The following is a 23,778-nucleotide window of genomic DNA, read 5'->3' as shown; positions in this document are numbered from 1 at the left end:
TCTGGGAATTATTCTTGATATACTCCAGTAAGAAGGGCTTATTTTGTTTCCAGACCTAACATGTGCATCTTTACCTTTAGAGCTGACTTCAAGTACATCAAGAACTTCACATAAAGTCTGGGGACTTTCCTGCTGAAAGAAATTTACAAGTAAGGTGAGGAGACCTTAGATTGTGTTCCCCCCTCAGAAATTCAACATCTGTCTAAGTGGATTGTTTCAGCAGCATTCGCTTCGTCAAGGTCTCAGATCAATGAAAAGGCTGTTGCTTCTGGTTTTAAAAATAAGTAGTGTCATTTTCTCTTTGTAATGAAATCTTTCATCCAATCATATTCCTGTATGCAAATATACCATGGCTGGTACATATAAAAAAGCACAAATAAAGCTAAGAGCTCGGTCAGGACAAAAATCACTTCACTTCCCCTATACCTCATTTCACCTGTGTTTCAGGAGCGTCCTCAAACTCCTCAATAGAAATATGAAGAAGCAAGGTTCAGACAGCAGCCCTGCTGCAGTTTCTCCAGCTCTGCCAGAACCACTCAAAGATCTGAAAATTAAGTACACCAAGGTTAGTAGTTTCTTACTTTTTCTCATGCATTCAGCTCAGAGTAGGATGTGATCATTTTAATCTTAAATGAACCATAGAATGAATTGTAAATCAGGATTAAAATTTGTATACTAACCTGTTTCTGATACAATATGTATTGGCAACTAATGTTCAGTGATCTTTTTAACCTAAGTATTTCAGGAATTGTACAAGTGTGATAGAATCATTTCATATTTCTCTTGGGGTTGCTGTTGGTTTTCTCTGGAAACAAACTTTCTGCAGTGGAAAGTTCTCAGGGAGTATAAATCAAGCAAAGGAAGTTTTATATTATTATTTTACTTTTCAGAGCAGAGCAGAGAACAAATTAAAGTGCTAATATATTGCTTTATGTTACAAACAAATAACTATACCAAATAAGACTGTGGAAAGGGACGTGTGAAAATGAAACTAAAAGAAAAGTAGTTTCCCTCACATATTTTTCTTAGAGATAACGAATCTGCTTTTCAGCTTAAACAAATAACTATCAGTAAAAGAGAGAAATGCTGACATCACTAATTACTCAGTATTACCACAAACTTTTTGTAATAGCAAATTCTTTCCATGTGCAGTTACAAATGCACAGATAAAGAAGTTCTGTACCCAGACTGATTTTCCCAGCTTCAAAAACCCTTCTGCCAGTTTTATATCATTGTACACAGATATCTGCTAGAACTTTGAAAAAACTGGTGGCAGAAAATATTGAAATTCTGCCCTCTGACATGCTCAGGTAAATCAATTCTTTTTCTTTTCCAAAACCAAGGTGTTCATTGATTACCTAGATTAGTCCTTTTGAATTTCATTCTATTTTTTTTTCCCAGGAGAAAAGAAATAGCCGCAGTTCAGTGCATTTCATTCTTGAATAAATCACACAGAACCACACACACTTTGTAAATATTTAATAGGCTATGAAAGTTCTTCCTGTATAAAAAAAAATAAAAGCTTGATTCAGGGAAGATCGTTTAGTCACAGTGGAGTTCTAGAGACTAGACTGTTCAGAAGTATGACGTAACTGAATATACAAGACATAAAATTCCTGTAAACATTTCTATCTTTCTGAAATATTTAATTAGCAATGATCTATTCCATTAATTTCAAAAAGCAGTCACAAGACAGATAGTATGGCTGAAATGCCTATGGTGCACAATCAAGGAGAGTATTACATAGAAAATGCATGTTTCTTTTGCCTTGACAATACATACCATTTCCTTAACAACTGCATATAAGGTGAAACTGTGCAGAATGCAGTGCACTTGTTTGCAAAATTGTATCCCTACAATTGATCAAATACAACACACCCTTTCAAAGGTTTATTTTTACGATGTTTTCATCCTCTCTTGAAATATCACAGTGGGTTGTCTGAAAGCCACAAGAGTGTACCCAGGGACGGGGAGGTGGGATAATAGACATGTCATCACATACCCAGCAATCATCCCACAATTTGACAAAGCATTTCTATTCTTGCCTTCTTAACCATCCTGTTCCTCTCCTGCCCCATGCAAGTTAGAATGTGGGGTGTGGGGTTGTTCTGACTAGTTAAATTGGAGGGATTCAGATGAGGTATTAACCTTTCTGTCTGAAGCTTCTTAGATATCAAGAGGTTCTTCAGCTCCAAAAACTCTTTTTCTCTTTTTTCCATGGCATGACATCAACACCCATCACACACTCTTTTTATTTTCTATGAGAGGGACCACTTAGGTCCTTTTACAGAGCCCATTTAACTGTTTCCATGTCTCTATGGATCTATACGTTGTCATAGCTATTCTTTACATATCGTATAAAACTTTCCCATCTAGTATAATACTCAGCATTCTACAAGAAATTTGAATTTCAATAGTTAAATTGAGTGCATTTAAAACATTTAAATTGGCTTTAATGAACCACAAAGCAACCTTGCGTTGGTTTCATATCTGAATCTCATTTAAAGATATTCCAGCGTTGATAGTGGGCTGAAAATACACTAGTGAATTTTTTACTTAATCAGAATTGAGCAATTAGACAATGATTGTTTGACAAACAACTTCTGTCATGATGCTTTCACATATACTAAGCCCTGTCGTGCTTCTTTAATCAGAGAAACTCAGATTAGTTAGCTGTTTGGTTGTCCAGTTACATGAGGGGAGACAATGGCAGTACATGCTCTCACTATGTTGCATGTGGAATATCAGAAAGTGAGGAAAGGCAAGATCCTCTGAGTGAATGAAAATTCTAGCTAAGTAGCACATATGCAGTAACCACTAGCTTCACAAAGATGAGGGGCAAAAAACCAATAAGTTAATTATAATATCTGGGAAAAGATAATCAGTATAAAATACAAAGATACTATAGAAATATACTTTTTTTTAAGATCAAATTCCTAGGAGGAAAACCACTAGCAGAGAAAAAAAAAGAAAAAAAATTAATTAATTGAAAGAGTATGTTGTCTGGTTATTAGTTCATTGCCTGAATGTATTGTAATAACAAGAATTGTAATAAAATGTATTGTCATAAAATGTAATTTCTGCATCAATATATACAGGTTTGGGTTGGTTGCTTGTTGTTTTGTTTTTCTTTTTTTTAGGGGGGGGGATGGAATTTAGATGCAATATTTGTAAATATTGCAATATTAGCAAATATTAGCAAAACTATCCTTTTTGTAAGGAAAAATCTGAGAAAAATATATTTCTCAGCCAGTATTCTAGGTTGCTATATTTTCTTAAGGCTTAAAATTTCCATCTTTAGTTATTCCTTAAATAACTTCACACATTTTAATTAGATTTCTTAAAGGATAGTGAGACATCCTGATGTGTTCTGGAACTAGTAAATCAGAACATACAACACTTTAAATGAGCTTCCCATTGGGCCCCGATTGTCTTTCATATTTAGATGTAATTGTAAGACTTACTGCCATCATCAGACTGAAGAATATCTGAATGACCCTCATATTCTATAAAAGAAGGTGCTAATAGAGGCCAACAATTTGTCACCACTATGCATCACCTCACCTGAATGATGTTGAATTGCCTGCAGCATGACAGAGTCCAGCCACAGCCCTAGTATCTCTTCACTCTCCATCATCCCTAGAAAAAAGCACTTTTGGTTTACTGTCTGCACATAAAAGCTAGCAAGTAGTCAGCTAAGCAGGTATTGAAATTTGGTGATAGTTTTTAGGTCTGTGAAACAGGCACCTGAGGTTGCTATATTATAGCAAGAAATTTAAGCTATGAGAAGGCAGATTTCTGGTGGGAAGATGTTAAAGTTTTTCTTGTACCATAAGTTTGGAAGAGTTTCTGTTATCTAAAGAGAACACAGTGTAGTCATTTCATTCCATGTTTATAAAGCCACCCTTACTAGCTAAGTTTAGCTCAGTGCACCTTTTGGATAGTTCTGTTACTTTTCTTGACTACATATCTATTGTAAGGATTGTTGTTTATAAAAATAATATTGAATTACATAAAAATGCTTCTCTGACAAAGAATAAATTTATAGACAGATAATTTACACAAGATAATTTATAGGATGTTTTACAACATCAAAAATTATGTGTAAGTCACTTCTACAGAACTACTGAGGCTTGAAACCCTATACAGACTTTGTACAATATAGAACCCATAAAAAGGGGATCATTAATCTAGGGAAGATGTGGTAAGAAATTATGGAGGTCCAAATCTATTTCAGAAGAGCTATGGTATGGTCCACCTGAAACAAAGATGTAGACAGTCAAATACTTGATTTCCTCATGCAGCGTAGACACAAATATGGCACTTCCCAGCTATCAGTTACTTTATTAAATGACCTCAGAGCCTTTCCTAAATGTTCAGGGACTGAAGTTAAAAAAAAACAACTAGAGATGACAAAGAGAGACTAAGACCAGGTCTTGTTTCACCATTCTCTGCTCAAGTTATTTGAGTGACCAATCAACTGTATAAACAATGACAGAAATACTGTAGTCTTGCAGGAAATTTGGAGTCCTAAATGGTGAATGGTATCAGATTATCTGAAATCTAAATATTAATTTCAGAGAAGTGAGATTTTATTGCAGTATTACCCTGTGAAATGAAGCCAGCCAGAAGGCTTTTGACTACAATAGCCTGTTTCCTGGTTTGGTTTGTTTTTTTTTTTAAATACTAAACTTCAGCAGTGTACAGTCTCATCTAGATCAAATGTATATTTCCAGGTCTAGTGCAAAGAACTCTGAAAGTCAATAATTCTTCGAGTTGTTGAAATAAACCCCATCTTCTGTTCTGAAAACATCAGTGAAATAACAGATACAAAATGCCTGTAACAGCATTTCTAAATCCTTTCTAAGTCACTTTCAGCCCTAAACCTCATGGGCGATAGTCATCAGAGAAAACCTCATGCACAGCACATGCCACAGAAGGGTAGATCTTTTGCATTTATGTCTTACAAACCAGCTTACAAAAAATCTAACCTGCCAGTGGAGTTTTGCTTGACAGACAAAACATGTTAACCAATCAGTAATTGTGAGATTTACAAATTATCTTTCTTTGCAGCAAAACAGGGGAGTTGCTAGTGGTTGCTGCTTGCTAGTACTTCAGCGTTCCCTGGATTTAGAGATCCACATCATGTTTGTCTTCAGCATGTATTCCACAGAATTAAATAAGCATGGCTGCATGCACTTCTAAGACTGGAGCTGCCTGCAGTGTATGTAACACTGCTTAAAAGAAGAATTTTTACTTTATCCTTCTCTTTCCTGTCTTTCATACCTGCATATGCAAGAGTGCTATCTAGCTTACAGAAGACATCTGGACAGTTTGATTATTCACAGCCCTGATACAATATTGTGTATATATTTAGTATAATAAACTTATGTTTTCAATGGGAATGGTATTAGAAACATTAATAAGAAAGTTATTCTAAACTAATATTATGGGTGATATTGGCTGTTGCAATAAATGTAATATTTAAACAAAACTTTTAGAACTTCCAAAAATGGTATGTTTTGATACTATTCAGTTCACAGACAGATATGAATTTGGCTTACTGTAACATCATAGCAGTGTTATGTTAATATTTACCTTTCACTTTGTCTCCTTTTGGCAATGTATCTAGTTACTAAAGATGGCTTTTTTCCTATTAACTCTTTAACTGCTGTCTTTGTTGTTTCTTAATTGTTACACTTTTTTGTGCATATTCCTACAATCAAATTCACCAAACATTTGAAATTTCCAGGGAATTTCATATTTATTTTCCTGTCAGCTTCTGTTAAATTACCAGTTTACTGGTCAGTCTTGGTGGCTGGAGGCAGCAATGACACTCTGTATACAATACCCACATATAAACAATCTGAAACACAAGCATATATCAGTAGAAACTTGCTACCATATCCATTTAAAGATAACACATTTTTACTAGCCATCACCTAAAGAGTCAGTGTAAGCAATATCAAAGGCAAAAAATTCTTACCTGAATTCTGTCACATTTTCATACCATATATGATTGTGGTGGTATAGTTTAAATCCCAGGTCTGTGTGACAGAAAACATTTATCCTGCAATTTTGGTGTCTTGGCACTGACCTGTCATGAGTCAACCATCATTTACATCAACTTGCCTTCCCCAAATATTTTCTATCTCTAAATTTAAATGTTCCTGTTACTATGAGCAGCAACAGAGTATCTACTGTGTCTAATGGAAAGGAAAGAGGAATCATATATTTTCTGCTAATTGATCACACAGCTAAGTTTCAGTGACTAAAGTTGGAGCAAGATGCAATGACCCTGAAGACAAGTACAGTTTGAGAACAAAATCTCTAGCACAGTTACTCAGAGTCTTCCACGGTCCCAATGACAAGCATGATCAAGACCTCACATGGGTGCCAGCAATGCAGCAACACTGGGAGACAGATAGAAGGGAGAGCACCAGCCCATCAGGAGCAGGAAGGTGGGCTTGGGCACTAGGAAGGCAGCTTAGAGTGGAGACATGAGTTCAGACCCAACCCAAACCAAGGAATCACAAAGGATAACAGGTACTGCTAACATTGGACTGTATACACTATCATGTCCACTTTAAAGAACAACCCATACAACACTTGGTAGCAACATAATTTCCTCTTTTCAACATCTGTGCCATGTATCAGATCCTTCCAACAGGGTTTTACTGCCTGTTTCAAGATTAATCTACAGAGTCAGAAATAAAAAACTCTGACAATTTCACCAACAGTGCCTCAGAGATGGCAGGCTTTAAGGCAGCCTGTGAACCATGGGTAAGGCACAGGTTCTATTTTGTACTCATGAACAGAGACAAGAACCACAAATTTCACCCAGAGGTCCTTAGCCACTCTGCTTTTCCTGTAAACTTTCAGAGCTGTGTAATACAATATAACTTTTCAGTAACTACAACTGAAGTAGAGCATATCTTCAGTAGATTTTTTTTATTTTTTTCACTTAGGAATTGCTGGATCCTTTAAATTTGTATCATCTGTATTGTGACAGAAAATTTACCAAAATTACAGTAATTTTAATAATGGTACAAAGTATGTCATTGAAAAGACATTTACCTTTTTTAGAATAGCATGTATGGTGCCATAGTTACCCATCACAACTGAAAAATATTGACCCATGCAGTGGTTTATTTCCTTGTTTGTTTCTTTGTTTCTTTAATAGAAATATGTGCAGATTGCATCAACTGTCTTATTAATACTCAGAAACCAGAGAACTAGAGACATGAAGAACTGCTCACTCCTAAGACAGTCCTTGGACATAATGTTAAGAGATATGTAGCACAACTGAAATTAGGATACCAGAGCTTGATAGAGAAGAGAAGTGTGATCCTAAACAGGCAACAATATTAATAGTAAATGCAAAGCAGACATTGTGGCAACTTTATACTGTCCTTGGAGAAAGTATTCTTGTATGATACAGATGTCATTCGGACTTTATAAGGATTTCAAACATTTAATTATTCCTTGTGATACAACAGAACTTTTGCCAATTACTTTTTCCCTCTAAAAAAGGCCTAGGTTTTAATTTCTGGGCCTGTGATACTGGGAAAGGTTATGGATCATAAAAGATCCATATGAGAAACATCAGTACCCTTCTTGGTTTTTTTGTGTACTGTTTTATGTGTGCCAGAAATGCTGCAATCAAGAGCTGATGGTATTTGTTCCAGTTGTATAAAGTAAATTCAGTGCTTTCACACCATGTGCTTTCAGCCAGTATGGAAGTTTAGTCTTGAAGTAAAGACACAGTTCCTAACATCTATGAAATGAATTTTGGTTATCAATTTCATTACTGCTGTTGTGATTAACTTTGCTGTAAGCAATTGTTCTTTTGTTCTTCTTCACAGCTAGCTATACATTTGGCACATTAGGTAAAGCTTGAAACAAAAAGATAACAAACAAAAAGACAATATTCTAGCACGATTGAGGAAAGCAGCATTCTAGATTTTTACTGTTTTTAGCAATTTTATTGTTACATTTTTTCCACTCTTTTGTCAGAGAAGTCAGGAAAAAGCAGTTAAATGAGTAATGCATACTGGCCTGGTCTTCCCAGGATATGGATGTTCCACACAAAAGCAACAGATTAGTTAAAAGGGGTTAGAACATGTCTGAGAGGATGGAAAATCAGGTGGAGCAAGGGAAATCATCATAGAGACATAACAGAGATCTTTACAGTTGGAATGAAATATGAAAAACTATCACAATGGACAAAGAGGCATATTAATTTCCTGTATACACTCTCTGCACTTCAAAAAATAATAGCCAGACATTGGCAGTAGCTGTCAGTAGATCAGGAGTATGTTTGCATTTAATTCCTAAAGGCCAAGAGGGAAGCATGGAAGTGTCACTAGTGTCAGGGTGCCAAAAGATTTGATAGCTGTGACCATTAAATTGGAGGTAATCACAATATTGATGAAAATTACTGAATAACTGAATTACTGAAGACACCAGATGGTTAGAGAAGATAGTCATGCAGATTATAAAACAATGACAGCTAAAACAATTACCTAAGGATTATCTCACCAAAGTCGGAAGTCATAAAAAGCAAATACCTTCATCCTTCAAAAGTAGGGATTGCAGCATGTGCTGAAGACGTAAAGGAAGGAGGTTTAAATTCCTGGTGTTTAGGGGAGAAACTTTCATATAGGAAGGGGAGGAAAAAGAGCCCAATCCCCTCTTCCCCCCCCCATATATATGACTGTCAGTTGTAACCCTGACAAGATGTGAGAGCATATACATCTTCAGCACTTAGATTTGCTGTGTGCAAGTTCATAGCAATATGGCACAACCCTGTCTCTGGTATCCACAGTAAGCCCCCCAAGCATTGCGATGTGAAAATGTTGTATGTGTAGCTGAGGACCACAACAGTCTTGTGTCCTTAAGCCATCCTTGAAATCTGCTTCATTGTCAGCTTTTGGATATTTTGATTTGGGCAATAAAAAAACTTTTTGGTATGATGCGGTCTGGAAGGCTTGTCCTCCTTTCCTTGTGAGATTAGAGCAGGCAGAAAAATAATTTAAAAAAAAAAAGAAATAGGTGTCTGTGCTTTCAGCTATTTTTCAGGGTAACAACGATATACTTTTCTCCCAGTATGTGCTGCCTGTTGCGTTTTTCAGAGAGTTTCACTGTGAAATGCACCAGCTACCAATGACAAATGTAGTCAAGGTTTTCTCTAGGTTTACTAACAAGGTACTTCTGGTGAAAACATTAATTACAGTAATTTCATCTGGACTTGTAATTAATGTCTTTATTTAATGGAGTAAATTCTGCTTTCTTTTTAAGAGATTAAGAGCACTGATTCTGCTATTGTATCTTGAGTAGGATCATATTCAGTGAAACACTAGTTCACAAAGACCAAGGATTTTAGTGAAAAAATAAAGAACCTTTTTTTCCTGTAATTGTTTTTTCCTGTAACATGAAAAATGAGAAGTATACTTGCTTGGTTTTGTATCTGCTTAAGTAGCACTTTCTTTGTTTTCTTCAGTTGACTCTGGAGAAGTTTTTTTAATTTAAGTAAGTCTTTTAATTTAAGACTTTTAATTTAAGTCTTGACTTTAATTTCAGAAAAATACTTTTGATTACTTTTTTTACCATCTGACAGGAGAAAATGAAGTGAATTCAAAGCAATGCTAAATAAAAGTGTTCTCCAATATCCTACATGTACTAGGATACTAAAGATTTGATTTACTTCTGTCTGGGCATGTAACAGAAAGGTTCTCCATCTTAATCTGTGGGCAAGTTTAGGTATATCATTTAGGGTTGAACCTCTCTTTTACGTGACAGACTTCAGTTTGAGAGAGGAAGGAACCCTTTGTAACAGTGTCCTTCTATGTTATGGCATAAAATGGAAATACTATATAGAAAGAGAAAATGTGGCTCTCCAGTGGAAGGTAATTTCTAAAGGCTGTTGCTGTTTTGTGCATAGGTGATTTCTCTTCAGAACAAGCTGCTTCACTTTTAATTTAGGTACCTATCAATCAGGCAGTTCTCAGCTATAAAAGTTTGATTTCTTTATTAAAATACATAAAACAGCTATATATATGTTACTAATATTATTATCTTCCTCTACAGATATTTATAAACAATGAGTGGCATGACTCAATCAGTGGTAAAAAATTTGAAGTCTTTAACCCTGCAAATGAAGAGAAAATCTGTGAAGTTTCAGAAGGTGACAAGGTAGTGTTTTCTTGCTCTTAACCCTAGCTTTAAATTCAGTTCTGCATATTAAAAGCAAGAAGGCAAGCATACATATGTGTTGATATAAAACATCACCTTAGTGATGTACCTACTTCATGCCACATACATTCTTCCGTAAACATAGTTCTTAGCTTTTCTACAAAGCCTTAATATTGTTTATAGATAACACTGAAACTGTGCTTTATGCTCAGGATCTTGCTCATATGAAGAAAATTTTGAACAAGTATTTTTGTTAACTTTTTAAAATAATATTGAATTTTTTATTATTGTGGATCAGTGGTATCTAATAATGTAACTATTTTTTTGATTCTTCCACAACGATGTAATCTGTGCATTACATACTTATGCTAGGTTTTCATTATAGACAATATGAAGAGCACAAATATTTTCTCACACAGACTCTGCAAAAACAATCACTACCACTAGCACTTGTAGCTACTAATGTCTTCCCAATATTGGCCCCTTCAAAAATTTGATTTTATGAAAATATATTGGGACATAGTCCTAAAAAAGGCTCTGAAGCTGAAAGCAACCTTTCAAATAGACATTAATTCCACCAAAACTTGTTTCCTTAAAGTATGTTGAAATCACTAATTGAAGCAGAACACTAAAGGACTGTTGACACCTCTAAACGAGCATATATTTTTTGCATTTATGTGGCAAATTACAGATAGAAGCCTTATAAACAAGGATATAGTGAAAGCTTAAGGCCTCAAATAGGCAGCTTTGTATTTTTGTTATATACTACTATACTGTTTAAATGTAAGTTATGAAGGAGGGAGGTTATTTTTTAAAATACAACAGTGTTGCTTAAATAGTTTTAAAACTTTTGAACCGATGCCTGTATTTTTTTATAAACTCTGAGAAAGTAAATATGAGAAGTGAATGGTGTATTTCCAGTTCACAGGAAAATTTTCTCACATTTTTCACAAAATTACCTCTTATGTCCATGTTAGCTAAGTGTGCATACCTAGAATGGTATGTAAACCAACTAAATTTTAAAATTCTCATCACAATTCTCATTAAACACCTTTTTAATTCATAAGAATGAGTATAAAACATGTAAGTTTTTTATCTCTCTTGCAAATTCACCAAAACATTACTGTCATCATGAAAAGCACAATTTATTTCAGAGCATTTTAGTTTATGGTACAAAGATTCACCCTGAAATTAAATGCTCTTTTGAGAAATACATAGAAACTCAATTCATTCAACATCCTTTGCTCATTGAATCTTGATCTTTTCTGCAATTTCATTATGAATCTTCTGATAAACTTTGGCTTAAGTGTTATCTCTCTAGTACCTGAGCATATGAGTGACCATATACTATTAAGAAAGCTCTTGTGAAGACACAGTATAAACTTTTTGTTGGAAAAAGATGTCTGAGAAAGTTTGTGTGACACAGTCTTTTGAAAATTTTATGTACCAAATCTACAATTAGTAGATATATATCTAAAGTTCTTTAAACACTTTGTACTTGCTTTTCTTTAGTCCCAATTACCTGTTACTCTGACTTACTGGGATGATTTTAGGCTCTTTTTATCCTCAGATGAAGAATTTAATAAATACATGGTTAACTTGAATCATTGAATCATTTCCTACTAGAGCCATACCTGCTATTGATGTAAAATGTTACTTCTTACACATCTTCTTCATTCAGTGTTTTAATAAAACCAAATTATATTGCAAATAAGATTTTCCTAGTCTTTCATCACCCTCAAATTAAATTACTCATGACCTGGAACTGTTCACTTACCATTAAAAATTTTTGCAGCCTTCATTCCTTACAAGCAAATCAACCTAACAGCTTTTTAAATAAAGAGATAATAGTATCCGACACACAGGTTTGCTTTCTCTCAATAATTTTGTAAACTAATATGTAATGACAACGGCTATTAATAAGATTGCCAAGTGAAATGTACAAATCTAGCAAATTACACAGTCATTGTGAACCTAATAGTCTAGATCCTACTCTTCAGATAATGAACCAAGAGATTTGAGGCATTTAATTTGTGTATACAATAGGACTAACAAAGCATTGTACACTGCTTTGCAGTGGTATTTAAAAAAATAAGTGGAGATTACAAAGCACAGACACATAAATGGGTGGGAACTGTTTTCCTTTAAGTTTGATGGCTCTTTCAAGCCACAGTCACTAATCCTAAAGGCCCCTAGTAATAATGAAGCACCTCAACAAGTGGTCAGGGGGATGTAAAGCAAATGTACTTGTGTAAAAAGTCTAGACTACCTCTGGAAGGAGTTTTGAGTCTTTGTAGTCATGCAGTGCATAAATCACATGTATATTTATGTACCCAAATTAAATTTTATGCATTTGAAAATCATATATTTTTTTCTTACTTTTTCTTCACAGCTTTGTACTAGCTTTATATATTTTTTTTAGTTTTAATTATTTTTGCACTTGTAGTATAAAGAATTTATGGCACTCTACTTTGTTTTAGTTTACATAATTCACACAAGTAAGACTTATGTTTTTTCATTGTTCTTTTCCAGTAGAGGCCAAGGCATACATCCCAAGTCATACAACAATTTAAACCTGGTCAATCAGTCTGTTGTTAAAATTATTGTAAATACAAGCATTCCTTAAAACTTTAAAAACAAATGCATTTATCTTCCTCAATAATAAAATTTATGTCTGTTTTGTGAAGCACTCTAAAGAACAGATTTTTCTAACAAAAAACAGATCTAACAGGCCTCCTTCACACCATCATATACTTTTAGATAATTTTGAGCAGTTAAATATTTTTCTTACAAAACTGGATATCTTTCTGTAAATACAATAGATTAAATTACAATAGATTAAATTGCAACAGCATAAGTGGTAGACGTATCCCCACTCATATAGACTAGAAGGCAGAGGGTTTAAAAAAATAGACCTCTTTAATATGCTTTTATTTTAGAAGCTTTGAGAACTCACCTGTTTCTCATACAGGTTCTCATTGGTGAAATGATAGCAGAAGTGTTTGAAAGAAAAGAACCCTAGAATTACTTTTACTAATTCTGCTTATATTTGGATTGGCATCTGATTTATCTTGCCAAACACCTTGCATGTTTAATAACGAACAAGACTGATAACAGAGTCAATTGTTGATTATAAAATCTCCTTCTTTTGCCCACAGGCAGATGTAGACAAGGCTGTTAAAGCAGCTAGAAAAGCTTTTGAGCTTGGGTCTACCTGGCGTACAATGGATGCTTCTGAGAGAGGAGTGCTCTTGAATAAACTAGCTGACCTAGTTGAAAGAGATCGGCTGATTTTAGCTGTAAGTATGATACATGAAGAAAAAAGACTGGAGAAAGACTGGGGGGTGAGGAATGATGTTCTGTCTTTACCATATACTGTGTATTGGCCATTTTACCACTCTTAAGAGCAGACACAAACCATAGCACCACCACCTACCAATTGTGCACTAATACAAGAAACATTTAAAGTAGAAATGCAACATTAGTTTGATGAGGTGCAGTACCTCATGTTCTTGTTGTATAATCCCATACATAATGCTACCATTAAGTTGACCTCTTTGCTATTTCAAACACCTTCTGAAATTAACATTTAGGCAGAATAATTGTTTTCACTATCCTAAAGATGAATCCTGGTTTTCTGCCAACAGTGTCAAAAATTTAAGAGAGCTGGAGGAATAACCAACATACAGGATCATCACCCAGACTGATGTAGTCACAGTCTGAAGTACGTAGGCACTAGCTACAAACCACACTACTGATAAGCTCATAAAATTTCAAACGTTCAAAATAGGTAAAAACTTCAAAAATCTATTGTCCACTCTCTTGTTCTTATGACTGTAGTACAAGATGACACTTGCTTGTATAACAAGCAGATTTTTGAAAGAAAAATTAAAATTTAAAGTAACTGAGGTTTTTTCCTTGAACTCCAAGTTCAGGAAATATCAAAGTTTTACTTTTTTTCACCCAAGTTATTTCTCTAAATTAATCTTGTCTACTTGATAGGGGAAAATTTAGGTGACTAGAAGTCCTCAGCAATCCTAGATTTATTGAACTTGAGAGACAAAATTTTAAGAGTTACATTTTTAATAGGGAAAGTATTCCCCTTTGCCAGTTAAATACTGGAAAATCTGGCATTTGCTTCTTTATTGTATAGCCTGAGGCATTTCACATCCAAAGAGGATAGTGAAATAATATTTTTTCCACAGGAAATCTGAAGCATTAAGTTATTGTTCTCACTTGCCATTTTCATAATATAAAAGTATTACTCTTCTTTGTGACCTCTCCCAATTTTCTATTCTACGTGCTTAGTTTTTATTTCCTATGCCTTGCTCACATTACTAAGTACTTTTTCTTTTTAGATGAAGTACTTTTAAATTAAGTGCTTTGTAGGCTTAATCAAAACTAAGAGAAACTTTCTCCACTCACAGTTTATCCTAACTGGAGAACGAGTACTATAAAATCTAAAGGAGCTTTGAAAACACTAGATGTCAAAGAGACCCCTGGAATCAATTGCAGATGCATTTTTGTGTGTTAATGCACCCGACCAGGATCAAAAGTATTCCATTTCAGTGTTTCATATAGTGAGGATGCCTCTCCTGAAGCTCAACAACACAATAGGTAGTCTCCTAGAAGAAAAAGACAAAGCAGCGTACTGAAGGAGTCACTGAGAGTTTTGGGTTCCGGGGTTTCAGCTTGTTGTAATGTTCAAAACTATAGAGTTCATAAGTTTGAGGAGAGGGAAGATTTTTCTTCCATGTCCAAAAAAGAATAACACAGTCACAAATATACTGTCTGGAATGAAAAGGGCATATCTCTTTTAACCTGTTACTTGATGTCTTCTCTGTTAGCCCTATTCTGAGATCTGCAACATATCATCTTAACTAAAAGTGCAAAATTCACAGGGAAGTTGATGGAGAAGCATTGTATTTGCAGGATGACTCTAGATAATGCCTAAAATGTTAAAGAACCTCAGAGATTAAAAATAACAAATCTAGAAAAGAAAATAAAGATTCTAAGATCTGACTAAATTGTGAAATTATAGTTTCAATATCACCATCAAGCATTCTAACAGGATTTGTTCACAGAACTGAAGGTCCCCAGTGATTTTGTGCTGAAAACCTTGAGAAAATCTTCTGAAAAAATCTAGTGTAAAAAAATATAGTAGTGTAAATAAGATGCTGACACAATTTAACTGTAAATAGGTTCAACTAGATGTCCCGACATTAAGGTATTCTAAAATGGCATTAATCCAGACCACACTCCTTAACTTTGTCTGGAAATCAACCTTATTTAGTGTTTCTGGCTCTGTGGGATCACTAAAGCAGGAAATATTTCCTTTGCACGTCGAACACTCAATATATTTGGGATCTTTTATTCCATGTTTTGGAATAAAGCATGCTTCCATGTTTTTATTCCAGTCTTCTTCTCATGTAAGTTGCTCACTATGCATTTATTAAGCATCTAGAAAGGTGTTCCTTTAATGTTAAAAAGCACAGGATCTTAAGTTATTTCCAGTTATTGCAAGAAACTACTTGTGTAAGCTTGTGTATCAGTGTGAAGAAGCTGAGGGACTTATTTGCACCAGTTATTTATGCAGACTCCTAGCTGCTCTTGTCATCGACACTTGTACAATATTTAACGTAAACTAGAACAGTGTAACTGATTAAGATGAGAGAAATATTAATTTTTTTTTCATATCATCTCAAATGTCCCATGCTCATGTTATCTGCATAGCTCACTGTGAGTAAACCATCTAGAAATTTCTCATTTGTGAATTGGGTTTCTCAAATGCTAAGTAACCTTCACAGCAGAATGAATGTAAATGTTTGTACTGAAGGTGAAAACTTCTGAACTAAACAACCAAAAGCTAAATGACAAAATACAAGCATGAGAATTATTATCAATATTTGATATTAACTTTTTAATTGCTGATTTCTGCAGACAATGGAAGCCATCGATGGTGGGAAACTCTTTTCCACTGCCTACCTAATGGATTTAGGTGCCTGCATAAAAACTTTACGCTACTGTGCAGGCTGGGCTGATAAAATCCATGGGCGTACTGTTCCAATGGGTGAGTGCTTTTGAGATAACAAAAGTACAGAACTGAAGCCAATGTGATCTGTAAGGAGCTACCTTTTTCTGAAAAGTGTTCAGGGCAAAAAATGTCTCAACTGAAAAACATTTCTAATAGTTCTTACTATGGGTTGTTTATGTTTATTAAGCAGTTTAATATAGTGCTTGTTTTAAACATTTAGAGCAGTTATCAAATTTTATTTCTGTTCTATATACCACTAATAATTACTGTTTATTGACAAAAATATTTTAGCCAGTATGTACTGCCCAGAAGTCCACTAGGCTGCTTTTGCATAGAAGTAAATAGTCTATAAAATGGTACAGTAATGAAAACCAGGAATTTGCTTACTAAAGCTAAGATTAGCCCAAAAAATTACACTTGTTTCATTTTATGCATAATGTGTTAGAAAGGGAACTAACAAACTATCCTCCGTTTTGCTGCAATTTCATTCTGTTCCCTCTCATTGAGCAGTTCTGTGAAAAACTGCTTCTATCTGGGTTTTTTTTTTGAGGACAAAGAAAAGAATGGTAATAAAGAAGGGATTAAGGAAACCTAGAGTGATAAATACTTCCAATTTTTTGCGTCACCTAGATCTCTGTACTAGGCTTAATGGAACACATGTTTATTTGAATCAAAGAGAATTTTATACTTAGTGGATTTTATTTAAGCTAAGATTTAATATTAAAGAATGTCTGATATGTACCTAGGATTGCAAGTAGCTTTTAAAAGAATACTTCCCCAAAAAAGATGGTGATATAAGAAAAAGAAATTAAGAATTCTGGTTGTGTGCTGCACATATCATATTGAGAAACAGAGTTATCACTGTAAAAATTTGGTCAGACTGCCAGAATCAAACCTTGGAGCTATGAAGAAAGTAGTTATTGAATCCAGATGTACTTTATGTATTTCATGTACTTTATGTTCATTTCTGCACAGTTAAGATTTTGAAAATAAGTAAAATTGTATCTAGCCAAATTTGGTTTCCAACTTTATATTCTTTCTGATTTGACTGCTTTTCACAAATGTTTTGTCTGAATGTCTAATGTCTAATTTTTTTTTTTCCCCTAGATGGAAACTTTTTTACATTTACAAGACATGAGCCTATTGGTGTATGTGGCCAAATTATTCCTGTAAGTTGGAGCTATTTATATGAAACACAAATGTTACTGTTATAAATAGAAATGGTTTTGAAATATTTTCTGTGCAAATGCCTTTGTAAAACATTGTCTATCAGAAGCTTTCAGGTCCTGAAAGATAGACACTGTCCTGAATATCCACCAAACAGCAACAGGAGTTTTTGATGAGTCAGTCTGTTCCAGCCATGTCTCTCTCCCTTTTGTATATGAAGGGAAGGCAAATCTTAACATTCTGAAAGACAGAATTGTATTTTGTTGGAACCCAGTGAATTAGAAAAAAACAAATAGAAGAGGGTAATATTTAAAGCCTATCAATTAGCTCTTTAACACCTGCAATATATATTCTACTCAGTATAATAGGATGTCTAAACTCCCAGTTCTGGAGTCATTGATTTTAACTGAAGATTCAAATGGCCTGCCTAAGTCTAAATATCCAAAACACTGAGGAAGTCAACTTTTAAGCTTATTTGTGATATCTACACAACTTGAATGGGTTGCTGTGCAAATGGCTATATGCACCAGACACTCGTAATCCACCCACCTCTTTGCACATGGTAGATGTGGGCATTCTGATCTGACTTACTCAACAGTTTATCAGATTCCAAAAAAGTCAACTTGTCTACCAGGATTGTTCAGACATGTGGGTCTCACACATGCTCCTAAAGCCATTTGGTTGAGCTGGGAGATTTGTTTTCTCTTTAGACCACCACATTGATTTAGAGAATATAACTGGAATATGGATGTAGCCTCCAGCAGAGTTTGGGAATTTGCCGAGTTAGATCATCTTGTAGTCAGGCAAAAAATATTTCAAGTAAAGCATTTAGAGTCAAGATATGTGAAAGGAATAGACACACCAGATGTGGATACTTTAAATAAAATTGCATCCTGGAAGTATGAGGAGTTAGTACAAACACTCGTTTCCCTTATAAAATGTTCAAAGTCTTCTGCATATAACCGTATCTTTCCTCCACTGAAATGTCAAACCATCGAGTTAGAACTTTGAAGACTATGTAAATGCTGCAAACACTTCTGGTAACTCAACATTTACATTTCCCTTCCACTCACAATGTTCCACTTTAATGAAGACCCAGAAAACCCTGTCATCCCCTACTTTGTGTTATTTGTGCTCCTGTTATTTGTTCTCCTGGTTTGTTTGTTTTGATTTGGTTTGGTTTGTTTTTGTGGTGGGGTGAAATTGAAATAACATAAGGAAACAAGAAACAGAACATCTGAATACTCCTACAAGCCTTTTTTTTGGCATAATAGTTAAGTATTATCTCCCTTTTTCTTCTTGTTCATAAAGGTAAGAAAAACTGTCTTTTGTGCTCATGGGCCTGGTGCTGTTAGGAATATACTTGAAGGGGCTACCCACTCTTCCCCAGCCAAATTGTCCCCCATAGTGCTGAACATATGGTCCAAAGGAGTCAGCAGCTCTGCAGTCTGGCTGGACTGACCAAAACAGAGATGAGTGAAACCTCCAGGGAAGAGAATAAATGCAGCATTACATATTACTACCTTGTCTCCCTTAGAAAATGGAATAGATGATAGATGTGATCATTTAACATGGCAAAACTCCCTGTTTCAACACTAATGTAAAAAAGTTGAAACAGGCTTTGCTAGTGGACTACATTTATAGTTTCTTGATATTTCAACTAAAACCTGGGATCCCCTAGACTCAAAAATACCAAAATCACTGGTCTTCGCATATGATGATTTGCCAGTTCCATTTTCAACATATCTTCATTCTGAAGAGTTCAACAAAGAGTTCAGCCACCTGGTTTAAAATTTACTCTATTATGACACAATAAGCAAAGGCATTTTGTTGATGTATTAGAAACAGGATAAGCCTTCTCATCTGTCTTTCAGTGGAACTTTCCATTGGTTATGTTCATCTGGAAGATTGCTCCTGCTCTTTGTTGTGGAAACACAGTGGTTGTCAAACCAGCAGAACAAACTCCACTGACTGCCCTTTATATGGGTTCCTTAATTAAAGAGGTAAGTCAGCTTTTGCCCTTCCCAGAAATGAAAGAGTAAACTGGAGAGGAAGTGCCACAGAGGTAATATAAGCCAGGCTGTACTCTATAAGTACATTTCATTGCATGTCTAGCCTTGTACTATTGAACTTACCTTACTGTAAACCAGTGGAGCAAATCCAGGGCAAAAGCATGCATATCTTTCAGCCTAGTCCACACACATGAAAAAAAAAACAAACAAACCCCACAACAGCAATTCAATGAAATTCATTCCTTGGCAAAGATAACTGAATTACAAAAACACAGTACCCTTGAAAGTCAAAAGCAAGCAGAGTTAAGAGCAGAGTAATTAGAGTTGGTGGCAATTGCATAATTATGAAAGGAAAGGACCTCTTTATAAAGCTAATTATTTTGTGTGTTGGTGGGGTTTTTGTTTGTTTGTTTGTTTGTTTGTTTTAAATTGAACATACTTTGCATCCACCTGGGTTTATTATTAACAGTGAGCTATAGAGCTGAACTCATGACTGCTACCAAACTTGTGAACTCCCTTTACACAGAAACTGGGGGAATATACTTTGTGCTCATGAATACAAGAAGTGAGGTTGTTTCTCCCCTGCCTCCAAAGCTAAGTTGACTATTGTGCCCAGCCCAGCAAACACGCAAAGGAGAACATTTAAATAGTTTAGCTACCTTGCTTCTCAATAAAATGAACAAATGTAATCTAACATGTAAGAAGAGTTGGCATACATGTCAATAATCACCAGTACAGCAACTTTGCAGAGTGTTAATGGAAATGACTTAGCAGATTTTATTATTCTCTTTCAAAACAATGACTCAGCAGAACATACTGACTGTTTATGTGTTAATATTTCACAGAAACTAAACAACTACCAGGAAGGAGCCAAGCAGCCAAGTTATTGCATCACATAGTAAATGCTGTTAGATAATACTGGGGAGGAGCAATTACTTATAAAAAAAAAAAAAATCAGAGATAAAAAAAATCTCCATTATAAATTTTTAACAAGAATTAGAAAGTGTATTTCTCTGAAAAAACAACTTTACAGGGAAAGTAACACAGTTCTGCTCCTAGTCTTAAGAAATACTTTGATGCTCTGATTTCCTGAAAGGAGATCTAATAAATGGGAATGTGATCAGTGGCATACTCACAACACTTACAGAATAGCAGCTACTGGGATAGCACCAAAGCATTTGTAATAAAAATGAGTCTTTTTACTCATTCATTCAGTGTTCAAATGGATAAAAAACTTACGTATATAATTGTTAAATTTAGTTTATTATCTGGTAGATACTATGGAACTTTTAAAAAATCCAGCTATAAATTTACCAAGTTCTACAAGATTTACACCCAACTCTAGCAATTTTATTTTACACTCAGAATTACTCAAATAAAGTTGGAGCCCTGATCCTTGATAACAATCAAAACCTCAGTTGTTACTTCAGCAGCTGCTTTAGGCTTGTTAAACTACCAGAAGATCTAATTTAACTTTCTATTTCTCAAGTGTCCACATCTTAAAAAAAACACACAACCACTTCTGGTATTACTCACTGTCTTTTTGATTAGTCTCCACGAAATTCCTTTGCTAATATGTAGATAGTAGCTTTTAATACAGGCATGGAAATTAAATGCCCATTGTAACACAGTGTGAATTAGTCCCGTTTCTCTGCAAATTAAGTATGAAACTCAAGGCTAAGCAAATGGAGGAAACTTAATGATCTCATACATTTCTTGGTAAATATTAATCTTGAATATTAGACAAGTATAAAAAAGATTGATGGAATGTATCTGAGCATGAACCTGTAGGAACCTGAAGTTGCTAGAACAGAAGTAATTGTCTGATGTCCATAGTGCAGGACTTGAGGTTTACAAACTGTAATTCAGCAACTGAAATTCAGCATTTTTTAAATAAAAATGTAATCTTTGCATGTAAATCTGAAGTTTTGTTCATTGCTAAAAGGAGAGTCATTGAAGTGATAATACAGGAGGTGAATCTTTTTGTTCTTTTAATTCAATGCCTATTCCCATTTATAAGTGCTGTTGAGATCCCATAGATGCTTCATAAGTTGACAGAACATCCATCTGCACTTCACACATCCGTGGAAACTTGCCTGACAAGCTTTGGGAAGAAAATTTACTTTACCTATGAATGGTACATAACTAATTGATAGGAAATAATAGGTTTAATGCGGTGAATTTTTAAATAAAAAAATTGAAAGATCCTGGACCTGTGTATATCTCAGGAATCCAACTTTTTCATGTTTCATAGCTGATCTGTCTCTTTTGTGCTATAAGCTCTCATCTTGCCCAGTCTACTTTCAACCCACATGCAGAGGAAGAAGCAAAGACATTGAGTTTGAAGTTCAATTTCCATCATTTTTCTTAATAGAATTTCAGTGTAAGTCAGCGGATCACACAGATTCTATCTAGTGTGAGGGATAATGAGCAGAAGCAAGGAAGCACACAGTATGACTCAAACAGCTTTAATGGAGGAGACACAAAATTAAGCATCCATTTTCTTTACACATCGAACTGGGAAAAAAATAAAATTCCTTGTACATGGCACCGCAAAAGAAATAAAATTAAAATTAAATAAAATAAAAATAAAATCAAATTATTTCAGGGTTGGGTTTTTTGGTCTTGTTTTTTTTTGTTTTGTTTTTAAAGAGGGTGCTCAATAGTCTAAAAGATAGGTGAGGCAATAAGGTTATAAATCATGTCAGAATTAACACTCTGGGGGCTCTAGGTCTGAGAACAGGAAAGAAAAGTAAGACTTTATGAGACATGTTCTTCTAGTCATTATCCTTCCCAAATTTACATGGTTCTCTCTTTCGATTCAGGCAGGATTTCCACCTGGAGTTGTGAACATTGTGCCAGGTTTTGGACCCACTGCTGGAGCAGCAATTTCTCACCACATGGATATAGATAAAGTAGCTTTCACAGGCTCTACAGAGGTACTGTAATAAATGCAAGAAAAAGCAAAAAGGAATTGTGCCCTGTTGGTTCCCAGCAATTATTTAATGTCTAAAGTCTAACTTGTTCTATGTAACTGTTTTGCTTCCTTTTTTTTTTTTTTTTTTTTTTTTTTTTTGGCTACTGGTCTGTTTACCAAATTTTCTTTAATGATTGTTGGTTATTATTAACTTTAAACATATAAAGTTTGCTTTGCCCTTCCAACAAAGGCACTCCAGAAGACACAATGGGTTCTAGAATGTCAAGGCTATTTTAGGTGTTGTCCTTTAAAAAGAAAACATTTTCAAATCAAATTTTTTTTAAGAATAATTATTTTTAAAATTACAAAGTTACATAGTTAGGTGAGGTGATAGCTTTTCGTTATTTGAATTATTCTGATAATCAACTGGGTGGTTTTGAAGTTTATCTAAATATGTTTCAGTTTAATAATTGATAGGAAGGTCAGTGTTAATTTTCCCTAACCTTTACTCCAAAGAACTGTGAGTGATATGACTGAAAAATTCTCAGTGCAGGAACCATTTCAGTATATCCTTAACACAGTGCATTATATAACTTGTCTGTATGCAAGCTACATGGAAGAGGTGCCAACTGGTCTCTTAACTTCTTGGATGTACACACCGAAGAGAAACTTCATTGTCTCATGTCAATGATCAGTACACATCAAGTGCAATAATACTGTAGCACTAAAGTAATGTAAGAAACAATACAGAAACTGGATATCTGAGAAATACTCCACAAGCATTCCAAATGGACAGTAACAAGTACAGTTCATGTGTCTGTCCAAAGGCTGTTGTACCAGAGGGTGCACTTAGAGACTTTGGTGACACTCTTCTTCTTCTGAGAGAGTAATTTACCAGTGACAAGTGAAGGCAAGAAGGCTGGAATATGAAGGAAGATGCTTGGTGATTGCTACACATGAAGATAAAGAACAAAGCCACAGGGGCTGCAAGCATGTTTTTACTTCTCCATTTTTCCAGGAATATTCAGATTCAGTAGTTCCTTTAATTGTTGCAGTCCAAAACAGGGACCCAGTTTGATGCAAACAAATGTCCAACTTTATTGAATCAGAAGGCGATATTTATACACTAATCTAAGAGCTAATGCCATGTATACATATTGCTGATTGGTGATTTCTACATCTCGTTACACACGTTTTAACTTGATTGGCTACAAAGCATTTAGCAACAATTAACTAACAAAGCTTATCTTTCACACATTTGAGCTTCTTTGTAGACATAACAATCGTGCCGAGTCCCTTAATCTAATCGTCTTGCTTACTCCTTAACCTTCGAGTGTTCTAACGTACTGGTCCCTGCAGTTACAAAAGTTGCTTTACGCAGAGCTGTCCTTGCGCTTAGCCCAGGGCCCATGGTCGAACCGTTCTATCAACAATTGCTCGGCACCAACAGTTCG

The 23,778-nt window shown here is 34.8% G+C and overlaps 1 protein-coding gene across 1 annotated transcript in view; it reads left to right on the top strand.

The window, feature by feature from the left end:
* Nucleotides 1-401: 401 nt before the first annotated feature.
* ALDH1A1 (aldehyde dehydrogenase 1 family member A1) overlaps nt 402-23,778 on the top strand; it is a 32,458-nt gene continuing 9,081 nt past the window's right edge. The window contains exons 1-7 of the mRNA XM_008505849.2: nt 402-565; nt 10,090-10,194; nt 13,353-13,493; nt 16,135-16,264; nt 17,336-17,397; nt 19,270-19,398; nt 22,233-22,346. Of these exons, the coding sequence (XP_008504071.1) occupies nt 476-565; nt 10,090-10,194; nt 13,353-13,493; nt 16,135-16,264; nt 17,336-17,397; nt 19,270-19,398; nt 22,233-22,346 (771 nt within the window). The 5' untranslated portion in view covers nt 402-475. The remainder of the gene's footprint in view (nt 566-10,089; nt 10,195-13,352; nt 13,494-16,134; nt 16,265-17,335; nt 17,398-19,269; nt 19,399-22,232; nt 22,347-23,778) is intronic.

The sequence above is a fragment of the Calypte anna genome, chromosome Z (genome assembly GCF_003957555.1).
Source record: "Calypte anna isolate BGI_N300 chromosome Z, bCalAnn1_v1.p, whole genome shotgun sequence".
NCBI lineage: Eukaryota > Metazoa > Chordata > Aves > Apodiformes > Trochilidae > Calypte > Calypte anna.
Note: the sequence above shows the minus strand (reverse complement) of the source record. Positions and strands in the feature narration are given on the sequence as shown.